The 17635-nt window shown below is 38.9% G+C and overlaps 1 protein-coding gene across 1 annotated transcript in view; it reads left to right on the forward strand.

The window, feature by feature from the left end:
• Positions 1 to 17635, forward strand: part of WDFY4 (WDFY family member 4) — a gene marked incomplete at its 5' end in the record, with an annotated part of 126702 nt that overhangs the window by 23722 nt on the left and 85345 nt on the right. The window contains 17 exons of the mRNA XM_084265324.1: positions 267 to 481; positions 1337 to 1449; positions 2404 to 2611; positions 2882 to 2958; positions 3122 to 3340; positions 4319 to 4503; positions 7075 to 7306; positions 8529 to 8680; positions 9200 to 9311; positions 9425 to 9615; positions 11002 to 11154; positions 11786 to 11859; positions 12685 to 12846; positions 14280 to 14371; positions 15516 to 15615; positions 16416 to 16621; positions 17221 to 17390. Coding sequence (XP_084121450.1) covers positions 267 to 481; positions 1337 to 1449; positions 2404 to 2611; positions 2882 to 2958; positions 3122 to 3340; positions 4319 to 4503; positions 7075 to 7306; positions 8529 to 8680; positions 9200 to 9311; positions 9425 to 9615; positions 11002 to 11154; positions 11786 to 11859; positions 12685 to 12846; positions 14280 to 14371; positions 15516 to 15615; positions 16416 to 16621; positions 17221 to 17390 — 2661 coding nt within the window. The remainder of the gene's footprint in view (positions 1 to 266; positions 482 to 1336; positions 1450 to 2403; positions 2612 to 2881; positions 2959 to 3121; positions 3341 to 4318; positions 4504 to 7074; positions 7307 to 8528; positions 8681 to 9199; positions 9312 to 9424; positions 9616 to 11001; positions 11155 to 11785; positions 11860 to 12684; positions 12847 to 14279; positions 14372 to 15515; positions 15616 to 16415; positions 16622 to 17220; positions 17391 to 17635) is intronic.

The raw sequence follows: 17635 nt of genomic DNA on the forward strand, positions 1-17635 counted from the left end.
TAAACCAGTAGTTTCACTTAGTCAAGACCTATGTCCTTCTCTGTTTTTATGGTGGTTTTATACATCCAGATACTTTCCTGAATCCAGAAACGCCATTTTGAAGTGCAGAGCTTTATGAAACAGCACTTTCACTTGAGCTTCTGGCCTTAGATGCTTCTTTTCTGGGACAGATTTTTACACCCAGAGATCTGACAATTGACAAAAGGTCGGTCACTGTGTACAGTATTAGTTCCAGCTAATTCACTTGCTTCTTGTGTCCATTTCAGCTTTCACAGGAAATACAGTGTGCTGTGGCTGATCATATCCTGTCCCTGGTGAAGTCAGAGAAGAGTCGCCAGGTTATGTGTGGATCTGGCTTGCTGAGCACCATCATAACTTCCTGTGAGGATGCTTTCTGCAATGAAAGCCATCCACTGCATCTGCCCCTGACTAGAGTGTTTGAGAAGCTTGCATCACAGGCTATTGAACCAGACGTGCTAAGGTATCAAATTGTGTATAATGGAACCAATTTGCTTTAGTGGTGCAAACTTCTTGCAACATTTATGTAATAACTGGCTACTGCATGTAGTGCTCTAATTCAGCAAGACCCTCAGACTTTTGTTTCAAGTCTCAGTTAATAGTACTTAGATGTTGATCACAGGGTATATGTTTAAGTGACTTACTGAAGATGTTATGAGTCCGTAATGTTTGGCTGCATCGCGTCTGGAGGAGGTATAAAGCTATTTATGAATGGTAACTAAGCAAGTAATTCTAAAACAACAAGGGCTATTATTCTCTTTCGGTATTCCTATGGAGAATATTTTTTCTGATGAGTAAAAGGAACTTTCTCTTAGCTTGGCTCCATGTCACTGACAGATGCAGAAATAAAAAGTGTAGTCTTATTGCTGTCTGTGTTGTTTCTACATTGAGGATGCACTTTCTTCTTTAATGTTAGTAAGTGCTAGGCATGAGCGTACCTAATAGAGGTCAGAGTGCAGATGAAGTCAGATATGCATAGGGAGATTGGATTTATTTTACTCAAAAATGGAACAGAAATTCTTGAAACAAAGAAACAAATAAAAAGTCCTATACTTTTTTTAAAGGTGATTTTTATTTTTTCTGCAATAGGAAAAGTTTGAAAGGAGAAATGTAAATCAAAACAAATATTTGTGACGATACAATGGAAAATATTCCTTCTGTTTGATTTAGGATGTCTTTAAAATCTGGTATCCAATAAAAAGTTCTTCTCCAGAGGGCTGAGCTGTATTTGAATGGTTGCTATGACTCCATAGTGTCTGGCTTGATTTTTTTTCCTTTTTTTGTCTGCTATCTTTTTTTTTTTCTTCTTCTTCCTTAGGCGATTTCTTTCCTTGGGAGGTCCTCCACCACTACCTTCCAGTCCCAGCACAAAAAACCCCAAAGCCCTTTCATGTCAGGGGAGTGCTTCAACTAACACAGCTTGGAAAGAAGGTAAGCACGCACCAAAAAGGCTGTTGCTGATAGAGTGGCTGGGATATAGATGCCTCTGCAAACTGCTGTTGGAGTATGTTGCTCCAAGACAGTCACAGTGAGGGTGGAGTATGCATGGGTGTTTTAGACTGTGTATTTCCCAAGTTGGGTGGTACTTAACCAACACTGAGAGCTGATCCTAATGACCAGCAGAAATCAAATTATAATATGTGTGCTGAATCCAGATACTCATATAAGCTCAGACTTTGCTGGATCAGACATGGAAGCAACCTATAAAAATACTAATTATTTTCCACAAACATAGGGCAGTGTTTCCTGGGTTAGCAGCATATTTTCCCCATGGTTGATAGCTAGAAATAAAGATGTGAATAAAAATCACTGCTTTTTGTAATCCCTAGGCTATCCTCGTAGTCTGCCATGTTTACACAGGTCATTTTCCATCTAAGTTCTTTCTTTGTCCTAACATATTTTGCAGATGAAAGGCTACAGTAGTAGGATTTGGCACTTAAACTGTTCTCTTGCCCATGACACCTGATACAGCCTGATACAAATTTAGGTCTTACGTTCTTTGCAGTCATTCTTCAGATCCTTTCCCACATGTTGATTGTAACTATTCTGTTATGGTAGAATTGAATGGTCTGTTTAAAACGGAACCTATGTGTCAGGAACCTTTTTTTTTTACTAGAGGTGGAGTTTGGAACAGTCTAAAGATGTAGGGGGAGAAAATATGACTATAATTTCTGCAAGATCATCTCATCTGCCAGCCTTCTATTTTGAAATTCCTTTAGTGTAATATTTTTGTGTATTGTTAGGATTTCTGCAGGCTGCTGAGGATGTGTTGTTTGAAGAGCATGCAGCACTGTTCTTAGCAGTGGTTAATTGAGTATGAGCAAAGCCTGTGATTCAAGAGTGTTACAGACACCAATCTGGTTAGGCATTTTGTTGATCTTGTAGGTTCAAAGGAGGACACAGTGGACAATAAAACTGATCCTCAGACAGTTGTGCCTGTCAGCATCTCTCCTTGGGTGTCTAAGGGATCTGTACTGGCACTCCAGACTGCAATGAGTCTAATCTCCATGACATCACCTCGAAACTTTCAGCTCCGCAGAACTGCTTTGGCCCCATCATTTGTGGAGTTTGACATGTCCATGGAAGGATATGGGTATTGCTGCTGTTTTTCTCTTCACCTGCTCTGCAGTCTCCAAAACCTTACTCTTGGTGCAGTAACTCATGACTTCTGTCTTCATCTTAGTCAATCCTTGTGCCCTACTACTGCCTTCCTTGCAACAATGCTGCCAAACTAATTTGTTATTTTCTTATTGCTGATAATCTAGACTCTGCTATGCTACCATGATTCTGTAATATTAGGTCACTGTTGACCTGCAGGGATGATTTTATGTTTCTGATGAATGGTGTTTGCTTGTTGTTGCAGGTGTTTATACCTCCCTACCTTGGCCACTGTCATGGGACCCAGTGTAGAGCAATCTGTCTCAGGAGGAATTGGCATGGGTAAGCACTTTGAATCACCTACAGCTTCCTGAAAGCATTAACCTTTCAGCCTCCCTGAAAGCATTCAACATCTGTAAGAAATGGCAGCAAATAAGCTGAGCATTTCAATACCCTTTTTGTCCCAGTCCACCTTCCCTTACTGGCCTTTTTTTCCTGTCTACAGGCACCAGAACATTCCCTCCCCCAGGCGGCCTGACACTCTCCTGCTGGTTTCTGGTTAGCAAGTTTGGTTTGATGCACAACAGTCACCCGCTCCGTTTCCTCACGGTTGTGAGGCACATGTCAAGAACAGAGCAAGAATTTGTTTGCTTTTCAGTAAGCTTCTTCCCACAGGACCGTTCTTTGGTCATCTCCACAGAAGAAGTGGAATTCCAGCCACTCGGTAAGCCTCTTCTCAGTCAAGCTGCACTGCTGTGTCCTCTAATTATCTGGAATTTTTCATTAACAAATTTCCTCTTACTTATAAGACCTTAATGAGACTTTATCTCTTTGATTTTCTTCTGGAAGCCTGTTGTAATTGTAGATCTTGGTTGTGTGTCAGTTTTAAGTTTGCTGTAGGCATTGAGAATTATTTTGTGACCTGCAATATACAATAAAACTTACAGAAATTCTAAAGAAAATGTGAAAACTTCTGAATGTCAGTTATATGGTTGTGTGCAGTTGGAACTGGACTTGAACCAGCTGGTTCCTGCCTGTTCTATGTGGTCATAGGCACATTTCCTCTCTTTGCTTCTAAAATGTTTTCTATGATGCCAGGCTATTAATCTTTTCTTCTTGTTAACATTTATCCTTTTCTCCTTATTGAATAGAGCAGGTGCTTCAAATGTGATTGTGATTGGACATTGCAGAGGAGGTTGGGAATAGAGTGGGAATAGTACCTGGAGTTTTTATGCATAGCTGACATGTGACTGCTCTGATTTCCTTAAATGACCTTAAATATTCCAGCTTTTCTCTTTTCATAAAAGCTGCAAACTAATGTAGTCTTTTATCATCTCATGAATCTGCTAGGAATTCTTTTTCCTGTGTCAGCTCACACAGTGAATATTCTGAGGGGCTCTTCTCTTAGAATATGTTGTGTTTGTCCTAGTTCAGTTTAGTTTTGCAGCATTGAGGCAGCTAGCAGGTGTTATTTGGGTGTATGGCACATTGTATGCTGGAGGGATCTTGAGAGTTGTGCAAGTTTCAGGTCCTGATAATAGATTTTCAGAGAATGTTTTAAAGACACTGAACAGAATAACACCAAATCACTCTATTACTCACAGAGTCATGTTCTTTGTGTCACATTTGATGGCTGTGTTCCAGAGGCAGAGAAAGGAGAGAGAAACTTTCTGTTGACTGCCCTCTGTTTTTGCTGTTACAGATATCATGGAACCTGAGGGTGAGGTCCTAAATCCCTCCCTATATCCAGGGCAAGTCCAGTTTGGTTGTGGCAAGCTGCTGGTCACTGGCCAGTGGCATCACCTCACCGTGACAGTTGCTAAAGAAGCAAAGAAGAATTGCATTGTGTCAGCTTATATAAATGGTCAGATGCTTGGCTCTGCAAAGGTAAAGGCTCTGCATAGATCTTCTGCCTGACATTTGCCTTTCATTGCTTATAATTTTCATCTCCCCATGCACATACCATGAATTTTCAGTATCAACCTGAGACTCTAAAAGTGTGGTGGTTTACCTATGTAACACTTACTACTCTGTGCTGTACATGAGTGGCATCAGAAATCCATACAATCTGGGGTGTATTTGTACTGCTTTTCAGAAGAATTTTATCAGCTTAAACTGAAAGTTTTCACCTCCTCCCTCGGTAAGCAGCCATACAGGGCAATTTGGAGGGGTGGCACTCATCTGAATATTTGGGTTACCTAGTTTGCAGGCAGCTCAGGGTTATGCTGCTGAAATTCAGTCTTACCCTTAGACCAAAATTTTGTGAATTCACTAGTGATTTTGAGGATATCTTGGTTTACAGTGAAGATTTTCAGAAGTTGTTGTCAGCTATAAAAATTCCATCACTTTAAGATGTGATCAAAGAACCCTAACCTGAAGGCACATTGGAATTTAGGATAAAACCTGCGAAGGCAATGAGTTGTATAGAGACTCTCCATTTTTGACAAAAGCAGAAAGGCTGCACAGAAATAAGCTTCTGTGACTGTCCGTCTCTTTGCAGGAATCCTAAGATTGGTGGTATTTCCTCAAGCATCTTACATGGGCACATTTCAAGCTGTCTTCTGTCTGTTACACCCACTGAAAAATCCAGCTGATGAGTCAGTGGCCTTTTTCCCAGTGGCAGTTTTCTAAGCATTCAGAAACACATATATGTTCCTCTGTGTTAGTTGATCGGTGTGTGAGATGGATTTTGAATTAAAATAACACTACTTTTTCAAGTGAATACAAGTGAAAGAAATATTTCAATTAGGAAAAACTTGTAAACATCAACACTATCAACTATTGATGCAAACAACATTATTTGCCCTTTTCACGCTTCTTGTGATTTTGTTGCATAGATGTCAGTACTTAAATCGTGAATTTCTCAGGTTGCATGAGATATCACAAGAAAGCAACCCCAATGCATGTGAAGTGTTCATAATCTACAGGACAAATGAGAAGAACCCCTGGATTTTTTAATTATTATTATTGTTGTTGTTATCATTATTATTATCATTATTATTATTATTATTATCATTATCATTATCATCCTGTTTCTGGTTTTGAAGCTAATCCCAAATTATTTGAGATTTGATTTTGGGGTTTTGAATGCTCCTGGCAGGTAATGTTTAAAGTAAAGCTGCCTATTTCTGTTGCAGCTCTGATGTGGGTTTTTTGTTTGTTGGTGGTTTTTTTGTGGGTTTATTTTTTTAATTAATTTTTTTGGGGTGGTGGTAGTCATTATTATTTGTTTGGTTTCAGTTTAGTTTTGAGTAGAATTCTTTTATTAATTGAAACTTGTAACCTTGGTCTCTTCCTTCTTTTCCCATATTTCAAGTCAATCTCAACACATGCAAAACTCGCTCGTGTGTTTTATATTTCCCTTGTAAAAGCAACCTGTTTAATTCCAAATATTCTCTTTCCCATACTTGAGAAAAATGATCTGTCTTCTAAATGTCTTTTGGGACCTATATCCATTTCAAGAATGAAAATTTAATTTAATTTGCTTTCCTTCAAATGAGACTGAAAGTCATCAATAAAACTAGGCCTAAACATTGCAATTGATTAAAGATTTCACAGCAAATGTGTTTAACATACAGTGAAACAGCTCATAATAAATAAAATAAGCTTTTAGTAAATAAAAGATGGTCCCAGTGCTGAGGTCTCTGACATGATGCAAGCCTTCATCTTGATGTGTACAGTGAAGAAAGATTGCATAAGAAATTGGAATCACGCAAAGGTTGTTAACAATACCAAAGCTATTTTGGGGTGGTGGAGCTGGGGTGGGATGGATGAGTCACTGTGTTGCCTCAAGCCTAATATTTGTTCACTCAAATATCAAGTCCTGCTTCCTAATATTGACCAGCCATAACTTCTACATCTCAATAGTCAGAGATCAGTAAGTGCTAGGAGTCTCGCTTCCTAACAGTAAATTGTTAGTCAGGCTAAGTCTTGCAATACTATATAGTATCTTTCTATCAAAAAAATTGCAGTAATAGATTTGTTATAGGATGCTGAATGATTATTTTTATACCAAAAATAAATGGTCCAGTTTCCAAAACTATGTTGCTTTCACTGAAGCTAACAGATGCACTTGGACACTCGTCACTTCAAAATCTGTGTATTCTCTAGATGCCTAGTAAAAGGTGTGATCTGTAACTTGTCTTTCTGTGTTGAAAGTCACAGTCCAAGTTAAGAAGTTTAGATCAGGAAAGAGTCATCTAGGGTCAAGATAGGGTTTTTCTTTGCCAAGACTTGAGGTGGTTTTGACTCTTTTTTTTGAGCACAGACTTGAACTTTCCAAAATGCTTATGTTTGTGATACTTCTGAAAGTCCAGTTTCTAAACAATAGCTTATAATTGTGTTGCACAGCTCACTGAGACTTAATTGAGGAGAGAGGTGACAGACAGTACTTTGCAGAGGCAAGACCTTTAGGGACCCCAAGTTTATTGGTTCTCGTGAATTCTTCCTCTGTTGCAGATGCAGTATCTCCAGCCCTTACCAGGTAGCTGTATTTCCATGGAACCCTCTTCCTTTATTGATGTCTATGGGTACATAGCTACACCTCGAATTTGGAAACAGACGTCATCCTTGACCTGGCGCCTTGGCCCTACATACTTGTTTGAAGAAGCTATCTCTGTGGCTTCCATGGAGGTGATTAATAAGCTTGGCCCACAGTATTGTAGCAATTTCCAAGCACTACAGCTTCAAGGTATGTGATAATTTCCACATTCACCACTATTTATTTGTCAGGACAATGCTCTTTTTGTTCTTATAATCTGCTATTAGTATTCCAACTGTGCCTAGACCTCACTCTAAAAGTCTGGAACTCTGTTACTGAGTGTTGTACAAGATTGAAGACAGACACCATGAGGATCTTGTAACATACGGTAAATTGTGCAGAAAAAGAAGAGCAGGAATCAAGCGACAGAGTTGGAGAGTAAAGAGATAACATGTCCTTGAGGAGAAGTAAGATTGCAATTTCTGTTGGACAAACATTAAAGCAGCAGCTTTAAATGAGACATTCTGTGTTTATGGTTGCTACAGAAAAAAACGTGGCAGAAAAAAACCCGCAATTTTTAACTGCAAATACATGAAGTGTAGGAGATAGCACAGGAAAGAGAGGAGTAAGGGAGTAAGTTACAGTCTATTTAATGAAGAGGCTTTTTAACTAAAGTATACTGTTAGCTTCAATTATTAAACACGTAGACAAAACATTTCAGTTATAAATTACTGTTTGTTGAACAAGTAGGACGTTCTCTTCTGTACTAGATCTTTGGATGAAATGGAATGGTCATTTCTGATTTGAAAGGAGCAGAATAATCTCACCTGGTGATGCTGTACCCTAAAGCAGAATGAAAATACTCCATCAAGATGCTGTCTGTCTAGATAAAAAAAAAATCTTGAAGTCAAGCATGGGAAGGGATTGTAGAAAGAAATATGTCATAGTATAGTCCCAAAATAAAAATATTACCAATAGGAATGTGAAGAATTTGGGGTTTTTTTAAGTGCTGGGACTTTGTGAAGTCTGGGGTGCAGAGATATGTTCTTATCATTGGGAAATGATATTTTTCTCTTCTTAACTTCCTAACCCACTGCCCCTAATTTTTCTTTGGGGGAGGAGCAGGAGTGGGAACAGGGAGGGAAGGTGGTACCTAACATTTCCTTGTTCCATTAAAACATTCAAAAATATTCTTTTCTAATATAAATTTTCACTTTAAAAAAGCTTCAGCACAAAAAATTATGGTTTATTCCTTAAAATGGATTTATGACCTCACTGCAAACAGCAGTTTGTTTCAGAATTGCTTCAGAAATGTAGTGTCCCATCTTGCCAGTATCTAATATTTTTCAGATATTTTTCATCCACCTTTCTACTGTCTCATGTGTTGAGCATACAAAGTTCCTTCAGAGGTTTAGAGACTCTCTTGTTTTAGGTGAGGGCATGTACAGTGATCATAACGCTCCACCTCTGGTAGCAGAAGAGAAGATTTCTTTTGGAATCAATGCTATGTGCTCATCTCTCACTACGGTCCAAGATATAAAGAGCTCCTACAATGAAGTGGATGGCCGGCTGATTGCCAAAGAGGTCACTGATTTCGATTGTTTGTCTTAAACATATTTCTCTTGTTTCTGATTGTTTTTCTAGAACAAAGTTTGTGACTTTGTCTTAGTTGCATGCCTTGAATGATTTTTGGTTTTTTAGCTTCTCTTTGTATTCCTTAGCTCCCTTCTACTCAAGGTTTTATTTTCATCTGTGGAGAAGAATAGACTGGACAGTGTGAACAAGCCTTCTTGGAACAGCCATAATTTTCAGCTCTAATTATAATTTGTTGCCATTTGTGATATCGTAATGCCTCCACAATGACCTTGCACATGCTATTCTGACATTCTTGGCCAATGTCAGGCCTACTGACATGTCAAAGTAATGGGGTTGTAGGATATTTTAGTTGGGTGAATGTTTGAGTTAATCAACTTTGAAGGAACAGAAATCTTTTTCATAGTCTAATAGTCTATATTACTTTGTTACTTTTAGAGCATCTGCTTGTTACTCTTTGTCTCCCTATACTAGTATATTTTTTCTTAGGATGTGTATTATCTGTTTTAGATTGGGATTAACTCACGGGACAGTTCAACTCCAATATTCCTAGCTAAGAATATTGCTGCACACCTCCCAGGTTCCTTGCGAACTATTGGGTCAATTGCTGTGGGACAATATGGTAAGTGCACTATGCCTTAATATCTCATATTTTTTAAGAGTTGGATCTTTCTCTGTGTGATAACAGATCTAATTCATGTAACTTCCTGGTAGAGTAATGCTGCAATTTCCTAGGGGTGAGAGTGTTCCAGTCATCTCCAGCAGCTACTAGCCTGAACTTCATTGGAGGTCCTGCCATTCTCCTGGGTCTCATTGCTATGGCCCGTGATGACCACACCATGTATGCAGCTGTCAAAGTCCTGAACTCCATCCTGAATAGTAGTCCAATGAGTGAAAAATTGATGAGGCACATAAATGGATACCAGGTAGATGCTCTGTTGTTCACTCATTCTGGTTATAGCCGTTCACTTGGAGAACCTTGTTCCAAAGCCTATCAATGACAATGAACCAAGGATATCCTGGCTTATTAGCACTTAAGGTGTGGTTAGCACTTAGTGAATTATGAGACCTTTGAGAGGGGGATATAGGAGAGTGTTATAAATCCTGTGCTTACAACGTCTGGGAACCTCCACAGCAGTCTTCTGCTGATGGGAAGGTGAGGACAGGTGCTCTTGATCAGAAATTATATAGTGACCCAAACAAGCTAGTGCAGCAGATTTGTGCGTGATCTGCCCTTCACCCTTTACCAACATGTTTGATCCTCTCCCACAAGAGACCACTTCTCAGGCAGGTCTGCTTCCTCCCTGGGCACATCCAGCCTAAGATCCCTCTTTAGAGAGTACCCAGTCTAGGACTGACAGTGAATTTCTGTGACTATCTTCACTGTGTATTAGGAATTGTGCTGATATTTGTAAGTGCTGTCTCATTAATGAGGTGTGTTCTAAATTCACCTTTCAAACCTGAAAGCTGTGCAGCCTGAAGAGTTTGGTTGAATCTAAGCAGTATATACACATTAGATGGCTTAATGCTCGTGTGAATTTTCAATTCAGTTTCATTTATTTGATGCTGTGTAGGCTAAGCAGAGCCTTATAGAACAGAGAAAGCTCTTTAACAGATATGGTTCCAAACAAGACACTTAGCATTAGGGCTTCGTGAATGATTTATTGTAAACTTTGAATTTTCCCAATTTGTGAATCATTCATAAATCGATCCTGATTCATATAAATGTGTTTATCATACTTAGACACTGTTTGCCCAATCCTTTCTTCTATGTGAATGCCAGCTTTTAGATTGTGTATAATCTGTTCCTTTCAACTTTGTGATAAATAGTGTTTTCTCCGTTTGGCTGATGATGTTGCATGGTGTCATTTCATTCTTTGTCTGGATGTCTGAGACTTATTTTTAACAGTCAACTAATAAAAACATGACTTTATATGTATTTTCAAATAAATGTCTATTCCTCCCAACCTATTCAATCAGTAGTGGCTTTCTGAACATTTTTGTCCCTGTATATTGCTTTTTTAAAAATTTAATTCAATATAATATGACATGTATTTTTCTCCTGTTCAATGCCACAGAATTTTCAAATTCCTTCAAAAACTTAGTCTTTCACTTACTGGCACAAAATTTTATTCCTGGACTAAAATCTTCACTTTCTACATGATGTTTATGTAAGATGTATGCATGCATGACTAGTATAGTCAAGTAAACTGTGCATTTGACTTGAATTAAAAAATAGTGTTATATGTTTTCTCATAAGTGCAGGTTTCTACCTAGCAGACACTTAAGTTTTGTTGGGGTCTTTTTTTCAGTTGTTAACATATTTATTGAAGAGGAAGACACAGCTGTTAAACAACAGGATTTTACAGTTAATATTCTCCCTAGTGGGCACGGCTGAGCTTGGCTTTGAGTCTTCAGTCATTAAGAATTATAGTGCATTCCAGTATGTTCTCTGCAACTTTGAGGTAATTTTTTTATGTTATTTTGTGGGTTTGGCTGTATTAAAGATGGTTTTATAGTATGAGGTTGGATCCAATACTGTGGATGAAGTGGTGTGTGGTTATCTTCCACACTCTGGCTCACCTGAAAAGGTGGTAGCTCCTGGAACAGGGCCTGGACATGGCTTTTCTCCTAGTTTTGGCTGGGATAAATTTAATTTTCTTTCAGACAGCTGGTGTAGTTCTGTGTTTTGGATTTAGGATGATAATAATGTTGCTAACACATGGATGTTTTTAGTTGTTGCTAAGCAGTCAAGGACTTTTCAGCTTCCCATATTGCCCTGCTAACATGAAGGTGGGGAGCACCCAAGAAGCTGGAAGGGGACACAGCCAGGTTAGATGACACAAACTCATGAAAGAGAGATTCCATTGGGCAGCTTTCCTGCAGACCCTGAGCACCTGGTCCTCAGGGCGAGCTCAGGAGCAGTAGCTCCATGTGTTAGCAAGGGATTTCCATTTTCCAGTGCTTGCAGACTGTCATTGCAGAGGCAACTGCCAGTTTATATTATCCTCCCTGAACTACTTGTAACTGTCTCACAGGTTACTGTCCTTTCAGCTCAGCAAAGCAGTAAAACCTCTGCCTTCCTTTGTCTTTCAGCTTTGGATGAAAGCACCAGAAAGTCTTGACCTTGCTCTTTTTTCACATCTTGTGGAGATCTTTCGGTCCTTCAGGTACACAAGCTGGTGTTTGAACCAGAAACGCATAGGAAAAGCTTATCTGTAATCTGAAGCTGGAACTGCGAGGTGTATATGAACGTTCCAATCCTGGTTGCAACTGGTGGGCTCTGGGAGTGAATCATTCCTGTATTTTTCTTTCAAGGATGGAGTTATATTTTCCCTGGCCAGTCCCACATTCGTTTCAGGGGCTGATCAAATCACTATCTGGTAACCTGGATCACATGGAACCACTGCTGTACAATGAGTGTTAAAAAGACTGTTGAGAAGGGGAAATAGGAGTGTTTGAATTGAGTAGGTAATAATAATTAAAAAGTTAAGTTGTGTTTAAAACCACAAGACCCAGGAAGACTTTTTTCTAACAGCATACTTTCTTAATCAGATGTACTAGTTAAATGTATCGGAAGAGACGCAGCATGGCAGAGGGCCTGAGTAGAGCAGGATGCTAGATTCCTTCTTTTTTGTTCCAGAAAGCTCTATGCAGAGTTGTCGTGTCCCTTGCTGAGTTTTACAAGAATAGCATTTATTACCACCAACTCACTGCTTGAAAATTCAATAACGCTGTTGTCTTTGAACTCATTGAAATGCAGCAGTTTCCAAGGGAGAGGGCAGATTGGAAGGATAGAAAATACAAAGAAGTCTTCAGATCTCCAGGGTTGACACATATTCGATTTGTCTGGCAGTGTTTGAAGTGTTGCCAAGGCAACGTTAGAAGCCAAAGGTGCAAAGTATCAGTGCAACCTGAGAATCCTTTTAACTGAGAAAACCAAAATTTGGTTCTTTCCAGTAAAAGCTTTTAATAGTCCCTGTGCTTTTTTACAGAGATGGAGGTCAGAATGCTGAAGTGGCCTACCAGGTGCAAATGGTGCCCAAGCTCATTTTCCTCTTCAATGATCCTGAAATCAGTAACTCCAGGATCACTGTGGCCTGCACTATTCTCTCCCATCTATTGCAAGGATACTTTAACACAAGGGATGTTCTCAGGTAACCTTTAATTCTATAGCTTTTTTTTCAGTTTGCAGATGAGTTATATGCCTGTCAGTGCTGGAGAGAGATCTGTAGCAGAATTTCTCTCACCTCACCTTTGGTATAAACTCCCAGATCCTTGGCAAGTGTAGGAATGCCCACTGATGAAAAACTTTTTCTATGCCTTCAAAAAAGAGTTCATTCCAACCTTGTATTTATATGAGGATAGGTTGGGTGATGACCCTTAAAATGATGGCACAAGAGGTCTGCACTTAAATATTTTGTTTCATATATTTAATTTCATTAAAGCCTGCCCCTGAGCGGTTGCAGTTGCTATAGTATTGCAACTTGGACCCGGTCAACTAGACACCTAATCCTGTTGGCTTGGCTTATATCCCAGTAGCTATCCTTTCAGTTCTTGAATTTCAATCAGTTAACATATGTTAAGATTTCATGAAGCAAAGAATTTAAATCCTTGTTTGCTTTCCACTGAATGTAAACCCTGCTCCATTTTATATTCCCAGACTAGTAACATCAGCTGTAGACTATGAACTGAGGGTCCACACTGTGCAGTCTACAGCTGTCTAACTCCAGGGAAATGCACTGCACAGTTGACAGTTTTTAAAGCTTTTTTCCAAATAAAATGTAGAAATAGAGCTGCAAGTTGAACCTGTCATCTCTGCAGTCAGCAGTACAAGCAGCTCAAGTAGTTATTGTGGAGTAAAATAATAAGTGAACTTACTGCTTGCCAGCTGTTTTGTAAAATTAACTGCATGTAGTTTCCCACCATAGGCTTCTATGAGTTAGCCTAGTCTTTTTTGTGCATAGGTGTGAGTAGTGGATTTAAGTATATCAAATTGCTATGTGGTAAGGAGTGTGAATGAGTGTTTTTCTTAAATATCATGACTTGTTATTCCATGGAAATTTGATTAGTTGTCAGGCACATGAGTGCTGAGCGAATGGATGAAGACAGTACCTATCTTTCCAGCTCCAGGGGAACAGAGACTATAGCAGGCTCTCAGCAGCTGAGGTTTTTACTGGTTCCGATTTTTGACACATCTGATAGAAATTGCTGTGTGGACTGTTCCTGCAGAGCAAGTGATATTCTGGTGATAACAGTGCTATTTGAAAGCCACAGGCAATTCAGAATCTTATGTGTGAACAGTCTTTAATTCAGTATTGCTTTTCTCATGGTCAAAATCTTTAAAATCAAGAGATGAAGAGAAAAGTGAGGATAGATACTGCATTTGTAAAAAAATGTTGTTCTTATTTGCTTCCTAGTTTATGAACTGTTGCATTCCTGTTTCAACCATTTTTCTGCAGTGATCAGAATTTCCAGTGGTTGTTGTTAAGAGTCATCATTATTGAGTATTGAGATTTGCATGTAATCTCAAAGTAGCTAAATATATATCTTTCTGCTGATCCAAACTGCTTCTCTCATTCTCTGCAAGGGTCGGATTGTTCCTTGTTTACACTTTAAAACCTTCTTCTGTGGATGAAAATCAAATTTGTCTGGATGGTTTGGCTGAGATGCCCAATGAAGGTGAGAAGCACATGTATCTTTAATGCATCTGTTGTGATAGATAGCTATAGTACTTCCCTTTTTCCCCAGGGCATGATGAACCCTAAATGCAACATCGTGCTTCTGCCTCCAGTGGAAGTAAGAGACACAGTTCAATTTTTTACTGAAAGAGTTGTCAGGGCCTGGAACAGGCTGCCCAGGGATGTGGTAGAGTCACCTTCCCTGGATGTGTTCAAAAAAAGGGTAGATGAGGTACTTAGGGATATGGTTTAGCTTAGGATGGGAACGGTTGGACTTGATCTTCAAAGGTCTTTTCCAACCTTGTGATTCTGTGATCTAGAAAGGGACAGTTTTCACTGAGGTGACATGAAATTGTGGAGAAAACTTATATTGCTACAAAGGCTTGATATGAAAAATAGTGACATTTATATATCCTCCTGCTAAGGAAGTTCCCCTTTTGTCCCCTCTCTGCTAATAAGGCAGCAACACTTTGGCTGCACTGTTCAGTCTACACAATGTTGGATTTCGGAGATATGCACAGATATGAAGGCTATTAAATTGAAATAGCCCCAAAATGAATGTATTGGGCTGTTACAAGGAACAATATTTCACTTGACATCCTAGAATTTCTTTGAAGACTTTGCTACACTTACAGCACTTAGAGTTGTAGCAAATGCTAATGTCAGGCTTTGCACCTTTTAAAGTATTTATGTTAAGTCTGTGTGGGGGAACTTCTAGTCAGCTGTCTCTTTCATTGTTTCATTGTTGATCTTTCAGTTAGGACTATATTGTTTACTCCGCACCTCTAAACAATGTATGGTGTTATGGAGGCACTGATAACTGTAGTTTATATATGTAGGATTCATACCTAGGCAATTCAAATCAGATTGGCTGTTTACATTTCATCCTCTAGTTAACATGAGATTGCTTTTCTGGATTATTATTTAACATCTAGTCTGGATGAATAACTCTAAAGAGTGTAAGCACTCATTATTTTGGATGTTAGCAGGACTTCCTATTTCTAAAGTCTGATCCCTGCATCTTTTTACTCTACAAAAGACTGTATTCTGCAGGACTAGTCTGGTACAAACAAGGTTGTTCATCAATGCAGTGGAACATGTGTTTTGTCTCTTCATTACTCTTTATTACTTTCTGATATTTGTAGCCTTAAGCCAAACATCTGGAAAGACAATCTGGCTTCGAAACCAGTTACTGACGATGCTGTTAGATGTAATGCACTCAGACAAACTTCATCTGTCCTCTGAGTAAGTAGAAACAAATTAGGAAGGTGTAAGTAAGTGTTTCTGTCTTCTAAATTTCCTCTTTGGTGCTTGACCAGGACTAACCACATTGATAATAATTGAGTCTCAACAAAATAGTAAGGAAGAGCAAGCTGGATTCAGAGTTATTTTCTGTCAGTGATTTATCTGGCGTTCACACAGATGTGGGATCAGATGACACATTTCCATTTTGTAAAAGTTTAATGTTTTCAAAAAATGTCTGAAAGGGAGAACATGTATATTGCTGTTTCTTCTACATTGCAAGGGTTGAACGAAATCCCTGCTTTCTTTTTAAATCATTTCAGTCTGACATGAGATTACTTGCACCCCTCTATCATAACCATGAACATGCAGTTTCTATAGTTTTAACTTGTGTAACAGAAAGGCAGAGTTCATAGTGCTGGGTGTTGTGACTACATTTTCATTAGTTAACATATCTTGGACTTCAAAATTTAAACTGTAGTTTTGAATTTCATAGGTTGAAGAATCTAGTCTGTGGTGTAGTTTACCTCAGTTATTGATACATACTCTTAGACAAAGCATTATGTTAATAAGCTTTTTTTTCCAATAGTAATATATGGTTGGATTTAGTGTGTATTAAGTGGCTTGAATGGTGTGGATGGATGTTATAGCTTTGTAATGCTGTGTTGCAGTATGCCTTATATCATATTTTTTCTGGAGAAACTTGAGCTTCTAAATCACTTAGAGATAATTTTAAATGAAGCCTCCTTTCTGTCTTCTACCATGTCTCCTTTCATGTTTTTTCATTTCCCTGTGTCTTGTAGGGAACAAATAGAGGTGTTCCTCGCGCTGGGGCCAGACTGGTTTCTGCTATTCACACAGAGCTACCTGCATTCTAGCACAGCTGTACTAGGAATCAAGCTACTTCTGTGTTTCCTCCACAATCGTTTGCTGCTGAACAAATTCAAGGAGGGGATAGTGGCTGGGCGCTGGCTGGAAAACAGTTCTGCAGGGTTGAGTATTCTAATGGGTATGTGTTGGTTTAAGGCGCCCAACGCAATCCTTTGATCCCGCTCAGTGACAGGTGGTGCTTAAGTAGGTGATAAGACAATTCCCACTTATCTCAGTAGACCAAGAATTGATATTATTTTCTAGGGCAAGCTTGTTCTAGAACTTCAGCTTTTCTGTGCTGAAGAGTGGAAAGCATTGCTTCTCCCTTGCAGGATAATTGGCATTTCTGATTAGCAGTTACAGGGGGACAAACTTTTTTGTCTTGCACAAAATCAGACTAGTTGATAAGTATGTGTGGTCTGCAGATGTCAGCTTGTGCCCTGAAAACTTTTGTTTCTTTAACAGAAAAGCTCATTCATCTTGCTTTTTGATAACTAGATCTGTGGTTAGGAAAGAGAAAGGAAGAAGAATAATTCCGAGAGAATCTTCTCTAATGAAATGTGACAGTGGGAAAAATCTGTTGGTCTGAGGAAGTTTTGTAACTGTTAATGTTGCAGCCTAGCAGAGTACTGAGTGGCCTGGGACACAAATGAGGATAAAGTTGGGTCAGTAATCTTTCCTCTGATATGACATTCACTTTTAGATACTTCCTCAGAATGTTTTTCTTTTCTTTTAAAGATAATTTAAAAGCTCATCCTCCAGCACCTGACAATGGCTCCTTCTTGATTTTTGGGTTTTCTGTGTTGCAAAGATGTCTGACTGATCATGTCCACATCCCTGAGGTCTACTTGCTTGTGGCAGGGCTCTTTCTGGCAACTCCACAGTCTGAACCACCTGAAGCAGCCAAGGTATAAAAAAATTAGTGGACAAGTATGAAGCTAGAAATGCTTTACTACTTAAGCATTTTGTGGCCTTTTCTGTAAGAGGATTCTCAGGCAAGTTAGCCCTACTTGGGTGATAGTTAAAATTAGTCATTCGTACATTAAAAATTAAGTAAATTAACTTTGATTTAAGGAAACTTTTATTCAGAACAAACTTGTTCATGCAGATGGTAAATGCTTTTTGACTACTGTACATTAGAAGGTAATTTAGA

The sequence above is a fragment of the Gallinula chloropus genome (genome assembly GCF_964237585.1).
Source record: "Gallinula chloropus genome assembly, chromosome: 5".
Classification (NCBI taxonomy): Eukaryota; Metazoa; Chordata; class Aves; order Gruiformes; family Rallidae; genus Gallinula; species Gallinula chloropus.